Source organism: Terrapene carolina, unplaced genomic scaffold (genome assembly GCF_002925995.2).
Source record: "Terrapene carolina triunguis isolate 2854851 unplaced genomic scaffold, T_m_triunguis-2.0 Scaffold23, whole genome shotgun sequence".
Taxonomy (NCBI): Eukaryota; Metazoa; Chordata; order Testudines; family Emydidae; genus Terrapene; species Terrapene triunguis.
In genome coordinates this window covers 27707742-27734512 of record NW_020664374.1, presented here as the reverse complement: position 1 = coordinate 27734512, position 26771 = coordinate 27707742, and the positions used below count along the sequence as shown (strand labels likewise).

Genomic DNA, 26771 nt, shown 5'->3' with positions numbered 1-26771 from the left:
AAGTATCCACAAATTCCAATGAAGTCAATGGGAGCTGCAGATGCTTTAAGACATTTGAAAATCAGGCTCTCTGTATATAATTTGATCTGAGTGATGATATACCTATGTAAATAATACTCATCTAACAAGTGGTATGCTTATTTTCCCTTTTTTACCCCATAAACACTACTACATGATGATAATAATTTAAACTTAGGGAGTATATTTCTAGGTTACTATTACACTTAAGTGTCTACATTCACTCAGCCTTTGGATTCATGCTAAAACTAGCAGATATGCACTAGTTGTCGTATTTCTTTGCTTAATTATTCTTGTGTACCAACAAAAGCTAAAATTCTTAAGGCAATTTCTAAAGTCCAAATTCTACTCTCTGATGTATGTGCAAATTTCCCATGCAAGTTATTTTGTGGCAGAATTTAGTCCTAATACATATTCAACAATTCATATCGCTTGCTATTTGTATTTTACTTGCTCTTCTAGAAAATTTCTCCTACAGAACAGTAACTGGGTAATTCTGAAGTAATTTTGTTAGAGTTGATTAACTAAAATTATTTTAAAACATTTTGACAGCTGCACATGACATCTTCTAGTCTGAATATTAGCAGTATGTTATTAACTAACCCTTTAAAAGGGATGTCTGTAAATCTTCAGATTTATGTGGGAATGTGAGAATTCTCTTTATTAGATATACAAGAATCACACACAAAACTGGAATTTTTATTTATTCAAAATAAATTGAATTTTGTTTATGAAATACACATTAATTCCTTTTTACAAAAGATGACAATCACATTCAGTAGTCCAAAAGTAAAGTTTCTAGTTAGTTTTGTATATAGCAGTTTGTCCTAAAGTTGCAAGACAATAATTTCTTCTAATTGAATGAGCCTTAAAAGCACTGACTAGAAGTTACAGCTGCATTTTTATCTAATAAATTGAATTACCATGCTTTTTCAAGTCTTCCAATATTCTTTATGCTGCTGAATACTTTTTCTTGTACTTCGTTACATAATAGCTGTTGAATATGTCTTTACAAATCTGTAGATTTTACTCTTAAAATACTTTCTTGCACAATTCATGAAAATTTTATACTTCTATATGAACATTTTTAATTTTGTTTCTTTACATCATTTGTGAATATTTACTTTCATTATTGTGTTGTGTATTTGGTGTAATTTTAACTATTATGACTAAGTCTGAGTTTATTGCTCTGTACACAAAACAAATTTGTCCAAAACAGAACTGATATGGTGACTGGAATTCTCTATCCATCCACACCAGAGAAGGAAGAGGCAACTCAATCTTCCCCTTTAGAAGCTTGTGTCTCCTAAATCCAGTCTTGATAGTAAATTTTCAGTCATGATTGAGGTCATTTGTGAAAGATTTTTTTTTTTTTTATAATCAGAGGTGACGTGCCTAATTTCTATTAGCAAAAGTGAGAGTTTCACAATTCCATCAAGAGCGGAAAGCTATTTATGAATGGGAAAGAAATTATTGGATAATTTTAAATTTCGTATCTACAAGATTTATTCTTCCTGTAATGCACTGAATTTATTTAAAAGTCCCAAAGTATGGACTAACTAAACAACTCTAACACTGCTGAATTTTATTGGTCAGTGCTATCTTTGCATTACGTAAATAAACTTTTTCCATACCAATATTAAAAAATTAAGACTTGCTTAGTCTCTTTTGAAATTATATAGTTAATTACAGGTCTAAAGGTAACTTTGCAATATTTTGTTATATTGGAACGCTGTATTATACTGAAGGATCTTATATCTTCAATACTTTATGAAATTCTTATTACTGGATTTCAGTCCTCATTGTTTTGAGAGAACAAACATGTGCCTTGGATATTGAACTTTGAATACAACTGTTTCCAGAAAGAAATGCCTTGATTTGAAACTAGAATACAAATAATGGATTCTCCTGAGCTTAAACCCTTAAATGTACAATCTTACACGTTTTGGAAATCACATAACATTCTGTTTTGGGAAGGGGGTTGCTTTGTTTTGTTAGTAGTGAGGAGAGAATAATCTGTGTGTTTGCACTTGAACTGATGGGTATGTGTTCAGTCAAAAATTGGGGGTGGGGAGATGGAGAATGAACTGATAACCTGATTTTCCATCTCTTGAAAGATGATACATACCATCATTAGAGTTATGTGCTTTATTGTATTTCACTCAGTTTCAGAGTATTATATTATATATCAATGGTCAGCAAAAGTCAGTTTCTGTCAAATAGTTAAGATTGTTAATATGCATTACCTTAATTTTTATAGAATAAGAAATAGAAATGGTCTATTATTCCAGGTTAGTTTGTGCACCCACTTCCTAGTCAGGTCTGTTCCCTACTATGCAATATTCAATTTTGTTTTATGCTATATATGGAGGGGGATATTCTATTGTCACCAAGAAAAATAAAAATAACCAAGTTACTTTTGTGGGGCACAAGCAATATTTGAGGTACCCTTCAGCTTCTTGACCATCTAACAGCTCTCAGAATTGTGCATATGCATGACTGACATACTCTATAATGTTGTTACACAAACAAGAAAATAAGCAAAGTTAAATCATAGCAGTTTCATTAGTTATATAAGGTGAAATCCTGGCCCTGTTGAAGTCACATAGAAGTTTTACCATTGACTTCAAAGAGGTCAGGATTTCACCTATATTGGAGAAAAATCAATTTCCATCAAATGATAAAAGACCAAATTACAAGAGCCAGACTTCTTATTTTCAAACTACTACACTTAAATGGTGTAAACAAGGAAGAGTGAGAAAACTAACTTCAAAAACAATATTGGGTCTGCTTAAGGTAAGTGTGCTAAATAAACATTTTGATCTTGCCAAAATCAATTTTATGCTGACCATTTATGGGTATTATCTGTAACATTACAATCAATGCCAGTGCTCTCAACCTGTCAAGACTGCTTTAGATCAACCTTACTCAGGATTGAGCAACTCAGTGCGAAATTTGTTTATGCAGCCCTTATGGGTCTGATGCATATCTTACTACCATAGAACTAGGGCCAAGATTTGTCTGAAATCGGTGGAAAAAATATAAATACATTGGGACAAATGGGTTAAACTTTAATTTCCCAAGTGAGACATGATTCTGCCTTAGGTTCTTTAAAGCACTGTATAAATGCCTAATATTATTCTTTATCCCAAAAGAGAAGAGAAGAGAATGTTGTGTGAGAGAAAGTGTGATCAACCACAGAGTGTAGATTAGGGGAAGTGCTCACATTAGATGATCAAGATCACACAAAAAATTTTTGCTAAAAGGCATAAATATAGTTTGTAAAAGAATGTTGTTAAATTCTGTTAACTTTTCCAGAGGTAGGTCTCTTGGTTTTATTCCATAAAATCTAAGACTCACTGAATGTTTAGCACATATTGATCTGGTACAGACACATGGATGGATTTTAAGTGGCAGGCTGCAACTTTTATTACATGTAAACACATAGGAGGGGGACTATCTGCCCATCACTCCTACTCTCCTATACAAGGCATTTAAATGGTCACAGTGCGGGGGTTACAGCGCTCCTACCGTAAAACCTGTAAATTGGGGTAGGTTCCTCTCAGCCTATACTCAGAACTCAGCTCCCTGTGAGTCCTAGCACCCTCCCCTCACACAAGGGGGACAAAAGGTGCAGCAGGTTGAGGACCTGAGCCCGCAAGGGCCATGAGTCTGACCTTAGCCATTGAAGGCCACAAGGTCTCACCCTATGCCATAAGCCCAAGGCCCATCACTAAACTCCCAGGTCTCTTATCTCTGTGAACTGCTCATTTTATCCTTTTAACCGCACTGGAAACCGGCTGCAGGTTGTGACGAATTAGCAACTCAACCAAGTTCCTCAGTTAGATACTAAGTGGATTCCTGCTTAGCCCGCGGTGGTTCAAAGATGCTGCAAAGAAGGTGAAAAAAACTCCTTTGCCAATTGGCCCTGCGGGTGAAAACATTCCTTCCTGACCCTCACATGGGTGACCAGCTGGACCCATAGCATCTGCCAGACTGATCCCATTTTCTAGTTCAGGGGGGGTAGCGTCGTATTCATTTAGAGTTAATAAAAAGTTAACGTTACTAACGCAACTTAGAGTATGTCTACCCTGCAATTAAACAACCCTGACTGGCCTGTGTGACTTAGGCTAAGGGGCTGTTTTATTGCAGTGTAAACATTCGGGCTTGAGCTCTAGTCCAAGCCCCACAAGCTGAAGTCAGCCAGCCAGGGGGTTTCAATTGCAATGTAGACATATCTTTAGTTACTGTTTCACATTAAATGGTGTTCTACACGATTTGGGGTTTGGTATATAGAAAGTTTAGCTTTTTTAGTTTTACAGTAAAACACTTATTTTTTTTAACTTTTGATTAAAGCTATAGAAAAGAAAGAAAAACAACTAAAATCTTTGAAATTTAAAATATCAAATAAGGCTTTTATTTTAATAACATTTTGTGTATTTTTTTAAAGCTGGAGAGTTTTTAGAAGGAAAATAAGTTTTGTTGGACAGTTTTTAGATGGTATTAAAGATGGTAATTGTTTTTTTGAGGTAGGGAGAAAAGCAGTTGAGATTGGTTGGAGCTGGTTTTGCTGCTCTAAAAGTTTGATTTTGTTTGATAAAAGTCAAAACGAGGAACACACAAAGAAGGGGAGAGAAAAGAACAGCAAAGATAGAAAATGCAGGTTCTGTCTTTGGGGTTGATGTTTATGTGCAACCTTACTATTGTAAAAATAGGCCCAGCACATGTCATCGTAGCTACTCTGAGGCTTGGCAAACTCATACCAGCATTGAGCTGGTTTTTAGGGCGTTGTTTTTAGTTGCCTCTCTGGTCACAGGCTTACAGCAGTGTTGCAAAATATGCAGTTTTGGTCAGCTAAGCCAGCTTCTTGCTAGACAGAAGGAAAAAAGAAAAATTTAGGAAAGAGAAGAAATATGGTAGGAAAGGAAAATTACACAGGAATCGTAGGGAGAAAAGAGAGAGAGACAAAGTCTCACATCCGATGTGGCAGTCACGTTTTAGTCAGTGGAGGTGGTGATGCCATCTGGATACCTTTCTCTTTGTCCTGGTCTGGTCAGGACATCTTTCAGGATTAGGATGGAGAGGATGTGGGGTCCCAGGATATGGTAGGAGTTGCAGCCCTTATGGTGAATGAATTTTTCATCTGAAGTTGTGTTTATTAAAGGGACTCCAAAAGGAAGTGATGGGTAGACTAATCCACCCTTTCATTATTTTATTTATTCTTTAGGCTTAGTATTGGACATATTTTGGTCTATTAATTTTTTATTTTACACTGTTCTGTTTACCAGGAATGATCTTAACACAGTCCTTGAATCATATTAATAGACCTTTTTGTTTGAACTAATTCAGTCTTTCTGTCTCCCTTTCATACTTTTTCCCATTGACATTTTGTTGTTATAGGTTATCACAACATTTTATGAACGTTCACTCACTTCTTACAACTGAGCTCACAACAGGGGTACATTTGTAGGTCTAATAGGGTGGGGATGCTGGAATGGAGTCAAAAGAGGCACTGCATGACCCGTGTTCCTGTTAAATCCTGAGATCTGAGGAAAGCACCACTCTTCCCTCGCCCCCCTCCCCACCAACTGGCCAATGGGCCCAGAGACCTCAAGGTGAGGGGAGGAGCTAGTGTGTCTCTCAGCAAGTGTGTGTCTCTATCACTGCTGGGGCTGCCCCCTTGGCCATTTGCCCCATCAAGTTCCCCACCAATTGAGGCAGGTGGCTGCGGTATATTCTGAAAAGCCTTTGTTTTATTGTGCAAAAGGTCCTTTGATACAAATCAATTATGTCATCTCCAGATAAATAACAACCTTTTAAAACTCAATACCTGTTCCACAATTGGATAAAGTGAAAATTTTGGTGCTCAGACTTGCTGCCTTATTGCTTCAGTTCAGGATTCTCCCGTCATCCTCTTCCAGAGTGTAAGGGACTGATTCAGTTTATGCCAGAGACTGAACCACCCCAGGAGCCTCAGGTCAAGGGAACAAAAGGTGATGCCTCTTCCCTCCCCTGCCACTCCTTGGGTCCTGTGCAAAGTCTGAGAATATACTATTTCTGTATTTTCCTTCCTTACTAATTAATTGCCAATATATTTGTATGTAAATAGATTTTTTCTTTTAATTAGTCTTCTTTTCCCTAATTTACTATGTCATAATGTGGCATCCTAATGATTTCTGTGATGAGGGTTTGTGATGTTACAAATAGTGGATTGTGGCATTACTAAATGAAGCAAGAAGAGGAAGGTGCTTTCAGAGATGAAGATGGTTTAGTTACCGGAACTAGTAGAGGGAGAACAATTTCACATCCTGAGTGTGTATGGACTCATTTCTTGAAATACTAAAGTCAGCTTTGGCATAATTCCAACAGTGAATGAGAAATAGATGGAAGTCAAACCCTGACACTGTTCTGTATGATGGGCTCAATGTAAATCCAGCACAGGAATGAATGAAAGTATTACTTGAAGGTGTAACGATGGAAAGGAATTGCAAGGAATTTGGTAACTTTTTTAAAAAATGCTAGAATGAGGCAGTGCTTCTTTAAGAGCAAGACACTGAACATTAAACATTGTGGCCACATTGAAGTGGCTTTATGTACCCCTGTTTTCACTATACTGAGCTCTTTTCCCTCCTGATAACTACTGGACTAACATATGTCAGTTTTCGCAGATGAAGTTAGTATATTTGCATTTTTTTTTAAACAAGGCACGTATTTTCCACCTTTGAATATGTTGAACTTCATCATTAATGCATAATTGGACATTGATCTGGTGCAGTGTAATGTAATATTAATGTTGGGGGCTAGGTCATTCAGTAGATCAGAAGTAAAAAGAAAATGCACTTAAGACTTGGTTTATGTCAAAGGCAATAATAAATGTGATAGTCTCATTTGTGTACCTTCCAAGCCCAACACACAATTCGTCATGATTGGCTATCCAGAGGTGATAAGAAGCGGAATAGCAGGAATGTTGAAAGTCAGGATTAAGATTCAGCATCTTTTTGCCCTATTTCTGACTCTAGTTTTGTTTGACTGTTACCTGTATGGACACTAGATTAATCTTTTCCTTTAAGAAGAAAATAAACTATATTTATCCTGTTAGTCCTTAGTAACTATGAAACCCACAGCATATAATAACTCATCATTCGGTTCAATGTTGAAAATGAACCATCATAACTTTTGTCTGCATCCTTCTCTTCTGGACAATGATGAAGAAAAAATTGATGCAATTACAGAGAAGAAAATATTATTTGATTTTTTGAGTGGAATAAATGTGTTCATCCTAATTCATTGCTTCATGGAAAGCAGCAGACAGGTACCTTTCAAATCCACACAGCTAATAGAATATGGCATGACTATCAGAATCTGCTGATAGGTGGCACAGAACTTGAACCTGAATGGATATGGCATAGACCCACACCTGTGGAGAGAAGCTTTGCATTTCAGTCAGGTTGTGAAGGTAACGGACAAGTCACCAGGAGGAAGCTCACACCCTTCTATACCTGCTAGTACATTGCTTGGGTGGTGGCTGTTGAACAGTTAATAAATCAAATTCTGCATTTTTAATAATTCTCTTTACTGTTAATAATACCCCAAATATTTTAAAGTATAGTTTTACTGTGACTAGCATAATTCATCTCATGTATACAGAAAATCATAATGAAAACCATTAGTGAGCTTGTAGAATCAGATAAAAAAGTAGATTTAATTAAGAAATAAAAGTAATATCAGTGCTTACTGATAGGACATTTGTTTTCTCAAGATGAAATTCATTCCCATTTTTCAGGCCTGGAGTGGGTTTTAAGTAGTGCATTGACATTATGTTGCCTCTCTGTACGTGGGGTGAATTTCATCCTAAGTGGTTTATGATCAAAAGAACTAGATCCAACTTTGAAAAAGCCTCACTCCTTACATAAAATATTGGTATAATTTGTATAAAGTACACATCTTTCTTTCAGGGTTGTGTGCATATACTGTTTTGATGTGATAGAGTTCTTCACAAGTGTCATAGCTGTGCATAAGGAGGAGAGTCAGATTAATCAATAAAAATAAAAAAGCTACACTATAATTTAAGATGATAATTACATTTTATTTATTGCTTATGCTTACAGTGGTATTTTAATGCTATCTAAGAGCAACACCACATCTTAAAGAAGGCCCTGATTCCTTTGTCAGTGGTATTACATCAGTGTAGCTATTTCATTGGAGTTATTCCAGATTTGCACTAGTTTAAGTGCAATGAGATTCAAGTGCTAAAATCTGAATGCAAAGTGGATTTAGAAACAGTGTTAAAGATTAAAGACATTTTCTAAATTTCTAATCCTGTAGTGTGGGGATTTAAAATATATCTATATTTGAAAGAGATCCCTTTTTTATGCACTGATAGCCTACTCATGATTGACCGAGGTCATCCAACCTCATGGTGACAAATTCCATATCCTCAGTATCATTTTGATGTATTTTTTGTAAATATTTACATGAAATATAAATACATTTACAGGGAATACATAATGACCATACTGAAGATGTGGAAATTGTCTGCCTGAAGGTGTGCTGACCTCATCGCTCATAGAACCTCTGTTGAGTGTAAACAAATTCTGTACATCCTTTAGGTCTAGATGTCTCTGATGTTAATGGCACTAATGCGTTCTCTTTCCTTTTTTTTTTTTTTTTTTTTTTTGGTCTCATGATACCTTGTTGTTAGGCACTGGTTAGTGAATCTCACATTGTTCAGAGGTTTGTTTCAGATGAGCATCCAAATGTTCAGACACTTATATATCTAACCTTATCTGAAGCTTTGAGGCCTGCTGCTTTGTGACTGTCTGGAAGTTGCCTGGCTCTCTTTACTGATCACGAGCATAAACCCAAACTATCCGTGTGAGATTACCTCTTCTCCTCCCCGCCCCCCCAGCTCTACTTCCAGCTGCAATTAAAGGGTTTTTTCCCCATTGCTTTGTCCATCCATCAGATCATTTTCTGGAGGAAGTTAGGACTCTCCTCCCAACTCCTTTCCCCTCTACTCATTGGGATGGTACCATGAGCTGTTTCAGAACCCAGCACTGCCAGTAGCTTTCCTGCTTTGTGTTCTGGTGCTTTAGTCCCCACAGTGAATTGTGTTTTCCAGGAATATTAATTAAAAAAATGTCAGAGCACAGCAGTGAGGATTCTACTAGTGCTAGGCCCTCCACTGTGGATCAACCAAAAGTAAGAAGTGTGTTGTGGTTTGACAAGAGAGTGGAGACTGGTGGGAAGTGAACGGCTGCAATAGCAATGATCTTGAGTCTCTTCCTGTCATTTCGGGAACAGGGAAGAAGACTGGTGAGGTGAAGTGGATGGAATATCATCCTAGGCTGACTTTTTTAGGAAGCTTGGAAAAAAAAATGTTCCAAAGAATTAGTAAAGCTTTTTGAACAATCAGCTCATCCACCAATCAGATTTACTCCTTCCGCTTTTTGTGGCTTCAGTGTGCTGACACAATATAGGGCAATTTACAGTGATCTCCATTTAAAGATCAACATGAACAAATAGTGGTACCTGAAATGCTACCCCCTATTCTAAATAAATAGGAAATAATAATTTCAGATATTACCATGTGGTAACTATTAGAAAATGTTGACTTTTAAAGGCAAAAACAGTATTCCAGATTTTATTTTTTATTGTATTTATTCATGGCTGCTGTGCTTTCTAAGAGGTATTTCTATGGATGTTTTTGATCCCCTTGTATTGAAGGAGGAAGGAATCAACTATCAAAACACCAGACATAGTATTCATTAGGTATATGCAGAAAACATGCCTATGGAAAGATACCTTTACTTCATTTAGGGAAAATCAGTATAACTGGTGCAATGATGATATAAGGTGAGAAGGAACGAGTGCAATGTTAATCATTAACCAAAGCAAGTTGATTATCAAAAGATTAGAAAGGATTTATACATATCAACATAAGGAGGAATGTAATAATTGAAGCCAGAGTAAATTAAATACAAAGGAAAAGATTTATTTTAATTTCAATAAGAATGCATGTGTTTTGCATAAAGAAGGGAAAATGAAGCATCTGTGCTACCAGTTTCCCAGCATATTTTATAAATAGTTGAATAGCTTTTCAATGTTTGAGCTTGAGTGTTTTAAAATTAACTGTTTACTATATTTTCCCAGCTAGTCTGGTTGCAAAGGGGAGTTATATTTATCTTCAGTTTCTTGTAAATTTTTGTATCCTTATTGATTTTTCTTGTTGCTAATGAAATACTTTGGCATTAATCAATTACGTATACATTATTGCTGCCTTTATTCTTCTTTCAAATGGATGTGTAGTTTTGGTGCCTAGTTGTTACTAATCTTCTGGTCAACTTCTTTCTCAGTCATTCAAACCACTGAGGCTGCTGTATTATTTTCAATTGCTTCTTCTTGAGTCTTTCCCACATAATTTATGTGATCTAGCTGTGTAACTGACCAGAAAAATATGACTGCACACACAGCACTCTCCCCAGTATAGCTACCCCAACATGCAAAATGAATGGAATGTCTACTCCACACTTTCCTGGTTTAAAATGCCTCTTGACCGTTCCTTCCGCACACAGCTCAAAGCTAGCAGCCAAATTCTACCTGGATCTGCATTATAGGGCTGGAGATAAAAAAAAAAAAAAAAAAAAAAGACTCTCTGTGGCTTCAATCACATCTGGCAAATTCACAAATTGGGAAGCGAAATTCAACCCAGAATCTCTTCAATATTTTATCCAAAGATAATAGATTTTCCCATCCTTTTTCTTTAAAAGGTCTACAAAAGCAAATGAAAGAAGGTAGTTACACTAATTTAAAACAATATTTAAAGAAATTTAGCCAAACTTGCGGGCAGAGATTTAACAGACCTCTGCTGGAAGGTTTATTATTTTTTTTATACCATCTTATTATTTAGCCCTGCTCAGACAGAACAGTGATATTAACACAGCCACTAGTTCCGTGTTTACAGTAGAGCTCCCATGATTGCTACCACCTGTGAAGCTGCACCGCGGTTATCCAGCAATGAGAAACTTTAAGCTCAGTGTACACAAGTTCCTGAATGAGCGGGTGCATAATTTTCACTAACATTGATAGATGCTATATGTTATATGCACTTTGAGAGAAGAGTAAACTACAGAGGCCATTCGATGATTTAGGATAGTTGTTGAGACCTGTTCCCGCTGAGATCAACAGAAGTTTTATCACTGACTTCAGATATTGCTTAATTCCACCTGGGCACAGTCTGACTGAAGAGGCTTTACTGTTTATAGCAGTAGTGTTTTGAGTTTGTTTGTTTGTTTTAAACATTTTGGCTAGTTCTGTAAATACTGTACAAGGTATCTAGGGTGACCAGATGTCCTGATTTTATAGGGACAGCCCCGATTTCTGGGTCTTTTTCTCACATAAGCATCTGTTACCCCCCACCTCCTGTCCCGATTTTTGACACTTGCTATCTGGTCAGCCTAAAGGTATCTGTCAGAGTTCAGCATAGGTTATTATTTCAGGAGTTCAGGAGAACTGAGGGATTGTTCTTATATCCACTCACAAAATGTGGTTATTGGCCACTCTTGAGTGGCAAAACCACAAGGGGTTCTGCAGGTTATCACAAAGAAGTGCCAACCAAACCTTTATGCTATGCCACAGCATTATATAGTTTATCTAGTCTCTTTCTATTCCACCTATCTCCTTAGGTTTTGTACTGCCGTATTATACCACAGTTTTTGAGCCCATGTAATGCTGCATAATCTGATTGTTACAAAAAATATTGCCAATTTTATTTTAATCACTGAGCCTATAAATCCATGCACCCTTAGAGCCCAATCTTATATTGTACTAAGCAATTCATTGTGTGTTGAGAGTCCTGGACATGTTGTAAGATCAGACTCTTAATAACCAGGAGTACACATGTACTATCTTGTGAGTCAAAGGAGAAAAATATAACTATTGCATTTAAAATATCTCAAAAGTTAAACTAAAATAATATTTGTTTTACTCTAGTGTAGTTATTGTCAGGAGCTAATTGTGCGAAGTGCTGTACAATCACAGACCAAAAAGAAAGTTTTGCTATACATGAAAATGTCACTGTCTTAATGTCTCAGGACCTTAAAGGACTGGAAGCAAGCACTCTCTCTCGCAGCAGAATCTGGAAACCCATTTCTAGTTCTACATTTAAAATGTGCCATTTCTAGCTCTGCAGGGTTACCTCTCACTGCTACAGGCCATAACAGTCTTTTACATACCTCAGAGCAATTTAAATTTTTTGAGGGCAGAGGGTTATGGGAGAATTCAACATTTAGGAGGAAAGAAAGAAACACTTTTGTGGAAGTTTGATTTAAATTACTGACAATATTAATGTTTGAAACTGCACAGTGGTTTCAAATGTTAGAACAGGGATCAGCAACCTTTGGCACACGGCCGCCAGGGTAAGCACCCTGGCGGGCCGGGCCGGTTTGTTTACCAGCTGCGTCCACAGGTTCAGTCAATTGCGGCTCCCACTGGCCACGGTTCACCATCCCAGGCCAATGGGGACAGCGGGAAGCGGCGCGGGCTGAGGGATGTGCTGGATGCCGCTTCCCGCTGCCCCCATTGGCATGGAGCGGCGAACCGTGGCCGGTGGGAGCCGTGATCGGCTGAACCTGCGGACGCGGCAGATAAACAAACCAGCCTGGCCCACCAGGGGGCTTACCCTGGCATGCCACATGCTGAAGGTTTCCAATCCCTTTGTTAGAATAAGTCCTGAGAAGCTGGGTTAGTGAGCAGAGTGCAGGTGAACCTGTCAAATGTGCACGATAAATTCAATTTATCACATGACTCCACAAATTATCTCATGGATATTATTTCCATATATGTGGAGTGTGTGTATGTTTGTATCTGTGCATGTCTGCATGCATGTATGTGCGCACATACATTTCAAGGCCATTTAAGAGGATAATTGTGGGACTGGATGACTTAGGATATTGGTCCTGAAGTATGGGACTTTCACCACCAGTTCAAGCAATGACAGAAGGCAGTTACCATTTAATGTGTGACATGATTTTGTGGTCTCACTCCAAGTTCATAATGCACAGCTGTGGGCATCTCAAAAACCCACTACTACAGCTGCCATCCTGGTATGTATGCTTAGTGGAGACATGTAGACTCATACCTGTCTCATCCCTATACATGGTCCTCACAATTAAAGGATGATACACCTTGGCAAGGCTTGTACTTACATTTACCATCCTGTGGTTAAAGAAACATTTTAGTGTCTCCAAGACTGTTAAACCAGTGCTTTCCATAAATATTGAGCACTTGATCCAAAACTGACTTAAGTCAATGGAAAGACCAGGACATTTAAACAACTTGGTTTTGATGTAACAGTCTCCAACAGCTATTTGGAAAAATCTCTTTGGAAAGACTGTAACAAATGTCTGATGTTGCTGCATTTCTCTTCAGAACTCAGATGGATTTCTGTAGGATTTATATTTTGAGAAGAAATTCTGACACCTATGACCATCAAGTCACAAAAATCATGAGTGCCTTTTATCTTGAAACTTTCCAGGAAGGTGACCAATGAAATCAGAATTAATAAATAAAAAAGCCTTGGTAGGCACATTCCCCTCTGCCTTAAACCCTCAGCCCCTCTCGCCTCACTTCTCTTCTGATTTCGTGTTCACTGCAAACATCTGATTACTTTAGTTAGGGTGTTCTAAAGAATCTAAATCTGTCATCATTCGAACCCATCACTGGATGTCAGTTTGGCTCTGCATTGTATAAACCAACTTTTTTTCCCCCCCTAGCAGTAAAATACGTGTCCCCTCACCCCTTCACTACAGTTGGAATGGGCATGTATTGCACTGGCAGGTTTTTAGATAATATCCATTCAGATGAGAAGAACACCTGTGTAGCCTTAAGAAGAGTGTTGCTGGGATTTCTTTAGGCATGTGAAAGGGTTAATGGAAGTTTGATCAAGACATTTCAAGTACCTAGTGGTTTCTAGTTTTAAAGAGAGAGATTTTTATATTTTATGAACAGAGCTGAACTAGCTTTGCATCTACACATTGTCAGGAAATGGGTCTTTTTTCCTTTAATATGTAAAAGATAATGTTACACAACTGAGTTTAATAGAAAGCTTGAAGTGATTTAGTTTTTGTCTATGTATGCTCATAACGGGTATATGAAAGACATACACTTTAGTAGTTCAGATAAATGAAAATGCAAGCTGTAGTACTAGAATCAGAATAGTATTAGAATCGTATCGTGTTTAATTACCGGTCCACATTTACTAGATGAGGAGAGGAGAGGAAAGCTCTTCTTCAAGAAACCATGGGCAAACTTTAGGAATTGCTGATTCAAACAGACTAGTGAGGAGGCATTGTGCATAATCTCAAATACTTTTATTTTTTATCCTGCTGATTGGACAGCCTACACTTTATAGAATGATGCTATTTTAATAATACTAATATGTTTCAAATCTCTTTCTGTTTAATCCCGTCTCCTTTAGATGTTGTACAGGTGGGATTTATTTTTAATTGCCTCTGGGTTGTGAACTGGAAATTGCATTAAATTATAACTTTTTCAAATGTTAAGAAACTAAAGGAATCATTCTGTTGTATATCTATACCAGCAAACAGTTTATGAAGAGACAACAGATGTGGTGACTGAAGGTATGACTGTGGAAACCACTTATGTGCCTTCTGCATACCTGGCAGAGATCCTTCAACTCCTGCAAGCCTTGTCTGAAGTGGAAGACCTCCTTAACTCTCCTGATCTGCAGGGTAGGGACTGTGAGGATCTCTTCAAACAAGAAGAGTGTCTCAAGGTAAGATGCTAGTCTTCTAATAGGAATATACACATCTTAATTTATAAAGTATTGGGACACCGCAAAGTCACTTGTTTTATCTGGTCTTTGAAGAGAGAAGTAGGGGGATTGAGGTATAGGCTACCTGTGTGTGTGTGTGTGTGTGTGTGTGTGAGAGAGAGAGAGAGAGAGATTATATACACACATGAAACAACTAAAACTAAAACTAAAAACCAAGTAGAATGGCAGATCTCAGAGGCTTATTACATTAGAGGGCTAGATACTATGTCAATTGTGTAATTAGATTCATTGGGTAGAAAATATTGTCAATCAAATACTAAATTCTAGGCAAGGAAAAAGAAAGACTTTGTAGGAGAAATTATGAAACCTGGAATGTCACTGGGCCTGATTTTCCATCACTTACACTAATGTAAATCATGTGTAGTTCCCTTGAATTTGGTGGAGTTACTCCAAGGTAATTGGTGTAAGAAGAGAATCAGATCAGTATCATAAACTGAACAAAATGAATGGTTCGTCAGTTTTTATGTAATAATGTTTGTGTCAGAAGGAGCCTTTTTATTACTGTAAAAATAAGTGCTATATATGATGGTAACACTTTCAAGTTGTAAAAGAGAATGAACAAAAGACCATGTTTTTATCTTTGCTTTTAGCATTTTCTTCATAATTCCTTTAGCCCATAAATGATTAGTTACATGCTCCTTCCACAGGTAGATAAATAGAAAATTATAAATTTATTAGCCCTAGGAAATTAGGATGTTGTCTGTCTATTATACCCATAGAATGACACATGAATAAAATAGTGGAGAAAGAGATACATGATTATTTCTTGTTCAGTAATCTACATTTCAATAGTCTTGAAACAGCAGTAGGATATTTCTTAACCCACTTGTAGTTCAGTTTCAATAGATTCAAGTGCTTCTAGGTACTGTATATCAACTTTCCCTAATCAATTTCTGAAGCAGACAACATGCCAAAGTTATTGTCATTCTTTATTTTAAGTAATTTCCCTTGTTAGAATGGTTTGTATATATGCAAAAACGTCATAAAACATGTAAATCACTGCTAATGAGCCACCACTTGGTCCTTGTTTATATAGTTTCTGTGTTAATGACTAGCTTGGTTGGAGGAGCAGTGACCCAGCAAGAAGCTTCCTGGCAGTTGAGTGGCTCCCTATTAGTGCTCCTTAATGCCTTACACTTGTGCTGTCTTGGTCTGATTTACATTCATCACTAATCACTTGTTCACCCACACACATTTGATATTATTATAGCTGACACCAATTTTAATGATATCGATTGCCGTGGTTACAAGTAAGTATTGCCATAGGTTTAATTTAACTGAGCTATTAAATTGTCATGAGATGCGGTTGTGGGCACAGTTCCATCTTTCTCACAAATAAATCTCTTGCAACAGTCAAATGGATCTTGCACATTCATGAGCTTTTGGAAGGGGTATAGTTTTTTTTTTTTTTTTTCCTGATCCTCTTTAATGAATATTTATTTCCTAGTAAAAGCATTCATCATTGTCATTACCCTGCAGTAAAAATAGAAAAGTAGTGCATAAATTGTGCAGTTGCTGGGTGGGGAAGGCTTGAAATTAAATTGTGGTTGATTTTTATCCCTGACAGATTTGCATGAATCAGATTCCAGGATTGTAGTGGAAATCTGTGTTTTTAAAACTAATTTTGTGATTTTTTTCTTAAGTCAAATAATTATTTGCTATTCTAATTAATGCTTTAAAAGAAAAACAAACTTGCATACAAGAACCTTGCAATGATAACTGCTTTGAATAATTTTCACAACAATATTTATGCATGGGAACATTTAAATGTGGGATTTCTTTAGCTGTTATGGTCAATCAAAACTACTAATACATTGGAAACATCAAGACCAATGGCAAAAAAGTAGTTTTAATCATTGATTTGGCTGATAATTCTCACATTGGCTATTTATAACAGAGAGTGAATGGAAAATGGCAAAATGTGAAAATGTTTCTGTAATTGCAATACAAGTATTGTGCTAATGTCTAACCTCTCTTAAATTATAAAGATTGTATGCATTTATTTGGTAGTCTTTCAGATACTGACTTGCAGGAATGTTTTCTTCATTCTCAGGTTTACTAAATTGAAGGATCTGATGGGCAGGGCACTTAAATTAAATCTCATGAAGGCAATAGTCACAAAATTTGCATGACCTCAAGTGGGTTACTCACACTTTCAGGCATGTGAACCTATGTCTTCTGTGTTTTATACTCCATCAAACCCACTGTCATTGTTTTAACAAATAATTAAAACATGACAGTTCTTTCAAAAAAAAAAAAAAAAAAAAACCTCCCATTGAATAGAGTAGGAATTACATTTCATACATCGGAGTATTGGAGGATTAGGTTACTGAGAGACTTTCAAATAAGAGAATTACAAATAATTTTGGTTTCTCTTGTTGCTACTTCTAATGAATGGACATAGTTATATTTGGATACAGGCTTTCTCCCTCAGAAGATGGCTTCCTGCAGTTTAATTCTAATCCCGTGTTTATGATCTCTTATTCTTCCCATATGGAATTAATTGCGATGTCATAAATTCACCATTATAATTTCACTGCAGGATCAGGTATGGAGAGAAAATGGGCTGTGTGAGGGAGAAAGCACAAAAAAATCTTAGCTAATTACTAACCGTGGCAATGGAAACCCTAAACACTGCCTGAAAGGTAAATGCATTTATGATTTTATATACTATACTAACAGTTTCATCAGTATGGAAGTCTGCCCGAATTGTAAAAAATAGGAATTAAAAAAATCTGGTGTATAAAGGACTAAATGAAGACCTGGCTTACATCCCATGCAAGTCCATTCATTGTGATTAGGGTGCCTGGGATGTAATAGGAGACTATGGCCTAAGATGGGGGTGGATTTCTGTTTCATTTAGAACATTGGTTTTCAAACTGTGGGGGATGTCCTCTTAAGGGCATGGGATGAGGTTATTGGAGGAGTATGGTGGGGTATGGGGCTGCAGCCAGCTGGATGTTTGGTGGGGGGAAGCCAGAAGAACGAGGAGAAGGCTCAGGGGAGTCCCCAGTGGTTGTGGTTTGGGGGATGGGAGTGCAGTCCCTCCCGCCCTGCCCCAGAAGCCTCTTCTCTCCTCCCTGACCACTGAGAGCTCCCTGCACCCTCTCCCTGCTGCTGCCCTACCCTGGCTCAGACACCCAACTGTCGGCAACCCTGCGTATTTTAAATCCTCCACAAACTGGGAGACCAAGAGACTCTGGGTTGCGGGGAAGTAGGAAGAGGAACCCTGATCTGCTCTGATCTGCACTGTGATGCCATGGGCTCCTCTGGGGATGGAGCTAGCTTGGTCCTGCCAACGCCCCAGGTATGAATCACCCACTCCCTTTGGTGAATCACTTTGTGTCCTGGATGTGCAGGAGGTGTTTTTTTTGTTTGTTTTTTTGGGGGGGGGGGGGGGGGGGGGAGAGGATGATTGTTAAGGGACCCCAAGGAAGAAGGGGGGGGAAAAAAAAAAAAAAAGTTATATACTGGTTAATGGAAATCGTATTTTTTTATAAAAAATACTTGATAGCATTGTGAATGAAAACTAATCCTTAGCAAATGTGAATTAACATTTTCCCAGTAACAGAAATGAATGATCCCTTTTTATAATGTACAACATATTTATGTCTACTCTGAGTTTTATATCCATGTCTATAAAAGTATATCATTTAAGCTGAATTTCTTTCATAGTATGCCACTTCAGTACTCAATCATATTTCAACTTTGAAATCAAAATGTTCATGTTTAAGGCTACTCAGCATGTACAGTTAAATAGTATACACTTTCTTTGTTTCTTTCACTGTCTTGCATTTAGTAGGAACATATTTTATAATTAGACTTGAGTCTGCAAACATTTATAGATAATTTTTTTCAGTAACTGTTATCACTGAAATCAATATGATTATTCCCAGGAGAAAAATAGCTCAGATGCATCAGTATTTGCAGAATGGGGTCCATAATATCTTAAAATATCCTTACCTAATATATTATTTCCAGTCAGCCTCCTTGTCAATTTATTTCATCCTTTTTTAAATCCAGGAATCTTTTCTGCTTTACTTTATGTATAATCTCCCTTCTCTTCTCCATTTTATGCATGATAATTCTTGTCCCTTCATATATCCCCATTTTATACATACATCCAGCAGCTTTCTTTATGTCATCCTTCTACTGCAAGTCATTTCAGTCTACACCAAATGCACTATAATTACTCTGCACCTACCATTCTCACAGCCAGACTACTTTCATAATCCTCTCTAAATCTGCTGTATTAAAAAATCATCCATATCAAATATTATATTTCAGTTCTAGTACAAATTTTAAAACTGTAATTAAGTTGCAGATTTTTTCCCTGCCATTCGTGAGTGCTACAACCTGTGCTGTTGCCAATTTTGACATCAGTATAAAAACTGTGAGATATAAGTACAGTATTCATGTAAGGCCAGTACATCATCCTACATGTGTTTTGTTTGCCAAAAAATTATTTGCATTTTGTAAATGAAATTCACATCTGGATCATATCAAGTGATCCCAGGCAACAAATACAGGAATCAGGAAATACAACTTAATGAAGAAACACTAAACATGAAGTTTAAAATGGTTTTCTGCTGTAGCTCAGCAAAACCTAATTAACTACAACTTGGAAGTCAGAGTGATTGAATACACTTCCCAACTTGATCTATCAGTAATGTGATGCTTGGTACACAAATGGCCAAAGAATTGGATTTGTCCAGTGTGTTGTCCTCAGCTGTCAGATAAAGACAAATTCAAGATAGTGAAAATGAACTGGAGTTTGAGTCTCTAGTGTTCTGATTTCTCTTTTTCAAGGGCAATGAGATGGATCCACTCCCCAAAGGCTGCTGTCACTTCAGCTGCTAATGGGTTTCTCTAATCCTTTATTCTTAGAAATGAAAGTTGTGTGCACTTTTGTTAACCAGGTTACAAAATCTCCCAAGGCCCTCTTGATATCTAAAACAACTTGAAGTGATTTTTTTCATCTTGAAAAATGGAAGGGGTATATGTGTGTTTATACACTCACTTTCTCTCTCTTCTCTGGATCACTGGATGTGATCCAGTTTTGAATTTCATTAACAAAAAGGCAAATTTCATGTGTGTGTGTGTGTGTGTGTGTGTATATATATGCATCCATGTTCTAAATAACAGGAGATACAATCTGGTGTATTGTTATGGATTGTGTACCCCACACTGGTAGAGAAAGAAGCCAGAGAGCAATTAGTGCACCTGGTTGCACTTGCAGGTTGGCCCTGGCCCAGGTTAAGATTAGGGCCATCTGGGGGCAGAATTAAGGACAAGTCCCATCTGAGACGATCAGGATGACTATGATGGGTTTCCCCCGGGGTGCCGCCTGGAAGTGGGATACCACTGAGCCCCCTGACCCACCAGCCTGGGCTCCCTCTCACACTGTGCTGCTGTGACAAGCTGCAAAGCTCTCCAGCCTGCACTTTCACCAGCATACATACAGGTAGGGATACACCCAGCTGCAGTTACATGCAGGCTCTCTGACCAGCCCTTGCATAAGAAGGCTACGGAGCTAAGGCAACTCCCAGCTCCTCAGGTACGCACCCCCTCTGGAGTATAAACCCAAAATTATATAGTCTTGCACTGCACAGGGAACTGTATAGCATAAGCTCATAAAATTTGCCCCCTCCTTCAATGTGGAGAGGAATATGCAACAACCTTTGCCCCTAAGTTGTGATTCTTCTTTAAGTGATTGCTCATGTCCATTCAACTTAGGTGTGTGTGCTCGCCACATGCACTGGTACCAGAAGTTGTTCCCTCAGCAGTATCCGTAGGAGACCAGCTCTGGTGGCACACGTATGCCACAGCACATAGGGTGCCATCGGCCCTCTCCACTCTCAGTTCCTTCTTGCTACCAATGATGGTGAATGGAATTGGTGCTGCTTCAGCTAGAGCTGTTGCTTTTCGTTCGTTTGAACTCATTTACCTCTTGCAAATATTACTGCATATAGTTTCCTGCTAGTTTAGTTCAACCTATTTGTTAAGTTAGAGACTTAGTAGGTCTCTAAAGGGACTTTGCCTTGGCATGGTGAATGCCCCAGTCCCCAGACTTTAAACCCTGCGATCGCTGTAAAAGGCCCATGGCCATTAGCGATCCACTTAATAGTTGTTTATGGTACTTGGGCGGTCACATTAGTGATAAGTGCAAAATCTGCAAGTCCTTCAAGCCCAGGATGAAGAAGGCGCGTGACATTCATTTGAAGGCACTCCTGATGGAGTCTGCCCTTACTCCGATGTCGGAGCAATGCTCTGATTCAGCACCACGCACCGTGACCTCGGTGCACAGCGCCCCGCTGGTACCATCTATGAGCTGGCACCAGTCTCCTTCCATGGCTCCATCCAAGAAGCCCAGGAAGATGGGGCGAGGAAGGTCTCCAGCTTCCTGTGAGGGAAAGGACAAATCTGGGGTGGACCAAGCCCCTGTCTTGGGCTCTTCTTCATCCCCTTGGGGATCCTGGGCCCCAGCTCAGGTCGAGTGGTGTAGCCCAGCCCACTTCCCACCAGCTACTCCAGATGCCATCCTCGCCGGGGGTCCTCCAAGCGGCACAAGACATTATGTCCCTCCTGATGCCGCCCACTCTGGCCCGTGTGGGGTCCTGGTCCCAAGGTAAACCCACGTTGGGACCACCACGGTCTCCACCTTTCCGGCAGCGCTCCCCGTCACAGGGGACGTCCCACCAATGGTAGCCCTCTCGCAGCCGACACACTTCTGACTGTGATAGACAGAAGCTTCTTAGCCCCATCCAGTCTCCCATCTCTGTTAAATACAAGTCATTGTCTTCAGGATCAGAGGAGTCAAATCCCCATTCATGGTGGAGGCTTTAAGTAGCCTTCTCCTCACCTTTATTGTCCCAATACAGTCCCTCCCTTTCCCTGACCATAGGCATTACTCCCTGCTGGTTCTCTTGGGGGCATAAGCAGCCCTTCTTCCCCCCAAAAAGCAGAGAAGATAAGTCATCATTGGGTGCAAAAAAGGGATAAATCTCCATTATCCTAATGGCTGGCTGCAGCACCCTTGTACTCTGGGGAACTCTGAGAGAGATTCTTCCTCTCTAAGGACCCACCTCTAATACAGATTGTTTGCTGCAAGCCATAAACAAGCTTATATATGTTTATATATGTATATGTTAGCGTACTACGCAACAGTACCAATGCCATGTAAAAATGGCACTGTCACAGAGTGACTGGCCTTCTGAAGGATAACGGGTCTAGCCTCATTTGTGACTCATTGAAGCCTTCTTCCTAGGTGGGCAAATGTAGTGTAGCCACATGACAGGTAAGTTATGTGCTTAAATCAGTCCAGGCCTGGATATAAAAGAGAAGCTTCCAGAGAGGCAAAGCAAGAAAGTGAAGGCCTGGCTGCTCACCTCTCCAAGTCCAGGGGGGAAAGGGGTAGCTCAAAGAAGCCAAGTGAGGGCTGCATCTTAATTATCAGCACAGATCCTAGAAGGAGGGCTGTGAGATTCCTGAACTAAGAAGGGAAAACCCTCCTGTCTGCATAGGTAGTGTCTATACTGAAGAACTACAGTGGTGCAGCTGCAGCACTGCAGCTGGGCCACTGTAGCATTTTAAGTGTAGATGTACCCTAAATTCCCCTCATTTACACCTGTGCAGCTCCAGTGAAGGTTATGTTATTGCACGGGTGTCACTGAGGGCAGAATTTGCCTTTTGGTGGTGGTGATGTGTGGCAAGTTAAATACCCATGTTAACTTTCAGTTCCCTAGATGAGCTTGCAGGGCTCACAATGGGGGGAAAACATTTTTCTCATTGCAGTCAGAGCACATTTGATATGGAAATTGAGAGCCAAATCTGGAGTCCACTTTTTAATTTTTTTTTTAATGCAATGAGATAGTATAAAATTGACTAATAATTCTCTGCTGCTTTGTTCCTTTTTCACCTAAAAAGACATTGACTTCATTTTGACTGTTAAATGGTGATGGCCAGTGGAGTTCTGTTGGTTTCTTTTTTGGGCCTGTCTTGTAGCAGGAGGCTCCTGGGTATACGTCTGGCTCTGTTGATTTGTTTCTTTATTTCCTTGTGTGGGTATCGTAGTTTTGAGAATGCTTGGTGAAGATCTTGTAGGTGTTGGTCTCTGTCTGAGGGGTTGGAGCAGATGCGATTGTACCTCAGTGCTTGGCTGTAGACGATGGATCGTGTGGTGTGACCGGGGTGGAAGCTGGAGGTATGAAGGAAGGCGTAGTGGTCGGTGGGTTTTCGGTATAGGGTGGTGTTAATGTGGCCATCGCTTATTTGTACGGTGGTGTCTAGGAAGTAGACCTCCCGTGTAGATTGGTCCAGGCTGAGGTTGATGGTGGGGTGGAAGCTGTTGAAATCATGGTGGAATTCTTCCAGGGTCTCCTTCCCATGGGTTCAGATGATGAAGATGTCATCAATATAGCGTAGGTAGAGGAGGGGCATGAGTGGACGAGAGCTGAGGAAGCGTTGTTCCAGGTCAGCCATAAAAATGTTGGCATATTGTGGGGCCATGCGGGTGTCTTTCTGAAGTGATTTAGAGAATGAAATGGCTGGGATGCCAACATTATTATTATTATCATCATAATTCCAGCTATCGGTGGTATCCAATCTTTTACCTGTTTTTAGAAAAGTTGCTGGATGTTATTCCAAAAGTGACAGAGTATCTTAAATTAGCTGAACAAATTCATTCAGATACAATAGTAAAGCTGGCCATGTGTGGTGGAGAGAAAGCAACATGTATTGTATAAAGGAAGCCTATTAACGCTCTTTGAAGGAGTCGTATAATAATGAATAAAGAAGAACCAATTAATCTACTGTATTTGTATTTTTAAAGCAGTGTTTATGACGAAAAATAAATCCTCACAAAATCGAGGTAAAACTGTCATATATTAAAAACTGAAAGAGAAAATGAAGAGTTACAGGTGAGATTCTGTGCTACATTTACAAGAAGCACAGCACAGAACTCGCAAAACAGGAGAAGAGATGGAGAATAAGGTGACTGTAAGACAACTTCGTGCCCTTCCAATTCTGGGTTCTTCTAAGGGCTGGAGAGGCCTCCAGGGTAAATTAAACAGCCCTGGGGACCTGTCTCAGTTATGGCAGCCTTACTAGGACTACTCTGTGGGGCCACAGTGCTGCCTGGAATCTCCACGCAACTGCCTACTTCAATAGCACCACCAACATGCTCCGCCTGCCCCTGGTATGTCCTGTAAGCCACGGCTGCCATGGGGATCCTTGCAGGTCAGTTTTAGACTTTTGCAATGCATGTGTTGGAGGATTCTCCCCTGAATGGAGACAGGGCTTTTACTACCCTTATATGCAACTCCAGCTCTTTAACCTGGACCCTGTAGGACAGGTGAGGTGCTCACTCTAGGAATATATATATATATGAGATCAGTTTTCAATATGGAATAAGATTAATAGTAGGTTGAGTCAAACACCTATATAAAGACAAATGTTATTTAATGTGTTAAATATCAGGAAAAGAGGGTGAGCAGTGAGATGACAAAATTTGAAAATGACAGTTATTTTGGTAAAGACCAGGAAAAACATTGAGCGACTTCAGAAGCACCTGACAAAGCTAGGCAACTGGGCAATGTGATAGTAGGAGAAAACAACTGTAGACAAGTGTAAGGTTATGCAGTGTAATGGGGTAATGGCCCTTTCAGACCAGAAAAAGGTAGGGTGAGAGGTTAGTTAGCCCATTCCAAGTGTCCAGAAAACCAAAACAGATATTGGTGAGAGACAGATGGTCCTGAGGAATAGTTTGTGTCTGGGAGGCTGAAAGTATAGGAAGAAAACAGTCTATTTTTCCTTTAAGGGCCAAGGGTCGGGAGCCTTGTATTAGTGGGTGAGGCAAGGCTTCCCTCTCTCCTTGCTGGTCCAGATAAGTGCTTGGGAAGGATTAAGGGAGTGGTTGGTTGATTGGGTTGGTGAAAAGAAGGCTCAGAGCCCAGAAAGAAGAAGGACTCAGCCAGCAATCTGCCCCCAGAAAGAGGGCCGTGAAACCCTGAACTAAAAGGAGAGTTTGTGTGACGGGGAAGCTAAGACTTGAACCACACAGCCCAAAAGCAGGGCTGTGGAAATCCTGAAGCTCACTTTGGGACGATGAACTATGTTGAATAAATTATAACTCAAGAGAAGGGGAATTTTGTTTTAAACACGTTTTAAATACTTTTTCTTTTTTTGTCTGTAAGTGGATTCTCAGAACTCAGAGGGAAACTGAGGGGGGTATCTACAGGGCCATACCAGGCCACAATGAGGCATTCTGGGATACACCTGTCTACACACATCAGAAGGAATATCTTCAATTACACATAACATTCATGAGTTCCTGTCATTGTTATGGGCTGTTCAACAAAACACATTGCTCCAGGTGAAGCTGTAGTTCAAATCAGAAATAATGTTATTCTGTATTACGTTAGAGTTAGAGAATAATATTGAAAATATTATAACACCATTATCTAAATCAATGGTACATCCTTACTTGGATACTGTAATTTTATTCCGTTATAGAAGAAATAGAAAAGGTTCAGAGAAGGACAATAGAAATTTTAAATGCCTTAATCCCTTAACATGAGTATATTCTATTGACTTCAGCAGGGATACCTCTGTGAATAGGGATTATTCACATGAGCAAGGGTTTGCAGGATCAGACCCTTACTTGGGCAATTGGTTTATTATACCTCCTTGTGGCGGTGTATACAGTGATTGCACAATGTTGTACCTAAATAATTAGTACATGTATATACTTTATGCCCACATGAAATAAAAAGTATAAGTCTTAATGCTCAGTGTGCAGTTTTCACAGGATTCTGTAACAACAAAGTAGTCTTCAGGAGGGGAGAAACTACCCAGTCACTGTTGGATGGAATATGGATTCATAGGAAAACACTGATAGTACCACTACAAAACAGTCCATTCATGTTAATTGTCCCTTTTCTTACTTGCCCCTTACTTGAAACAGAGACCTCCAAATCCTTTGCTGTTAGTGCCAATGCATGCTCTTTGAGATTGAGAGGAAGGTGGAGTCTGCATTTTTTTTTCACGTGGCGAAACAGTTACTAAGGTCTAGTCAGAGGGCTGAGGAGATTCATATAGTGCTAGAGGGAAATTTTAATTTTCTTTCTGCTTCCTCCAAAACTGCTCAACCCTCTCCACTCCAATTCTGCTGGTGGTGTAAGAGTGCTGTCACCCACAAGCTGCCAGCTTGCTCCTCCCTTGCAGTCAGTCCAATCAGCAGCCTTCCCCACTATGCCTGAAATACCACTTTGGAGCAGGGAGCCAACCGCCAGCCGGAGAAGCACTCTTGCATTAAGCAGAATTAAGAAACATCAGCCCATTGCTCTTATCAGCTCTCAGCTCTGCGCTCAGTCTGAGGCCATATACTTCAGAAAAAAGTGAGGGAGCGAAACGGAGATGCAGAGCAATGTGAGCAGAGTCTAGGCAGACGGTGGGTGGCTAGGGAAAACTGGCAGGAGAAAAGATGAGTTGGACAGGTTGCAGGAAGGAAGTACCAAATGTGGACTCTGTCAAGCAGGAGTCTTGGCAAGCCTCAAAGGAGATACTGATCTATTTCAGCTAGACCCTTCCAAACAGAACTACTACAGAAATAAAAATGAAAAACACACCAAGCAACATATGAGGTTTTTGTCGCACTGGAATCTGTGAGATGCCCTCCACAAGATATAGAAGTGTATGACCTGCTTTTGAGCAGCCTACAGAATTTGTCTGTAAAATGTCTGTAAAAAAATGTTCAGTTCATCCATATTACCCCTGGAATAGTGCTGAGGATGGTGTGCCATACAGTACTGAGGTGTTTGTGAGGAAGGAGGAGCTGTTCAATTTAGATGCTTATAGTACACATACTTGTCTTGTGAATTGTTTGTAGGTCTCTAATATG

General features: G+C 39.2%; 1 protein-coding gene across 1 annotated transcript in view; it reads left to right on the top strand.

Moving 5' to 3' along the window:
• LOC112112035 (dystrophin) overlaps positions 1-26771 on the top strand; it is a 1981667-nt gene that overhangs the window by 951794 nt on the left and 1003102 nt on the right. The window contains exon 42 of the mRNA XM_026649948.1: positions 14618-14812. Within this exon, the coding sequence (XP_026505733.1) occupies positions 14618-14812 (195 nt within the window). The remainder of the gene's footprint in view (positions 1-14617; positions 14813-26771) is intronic.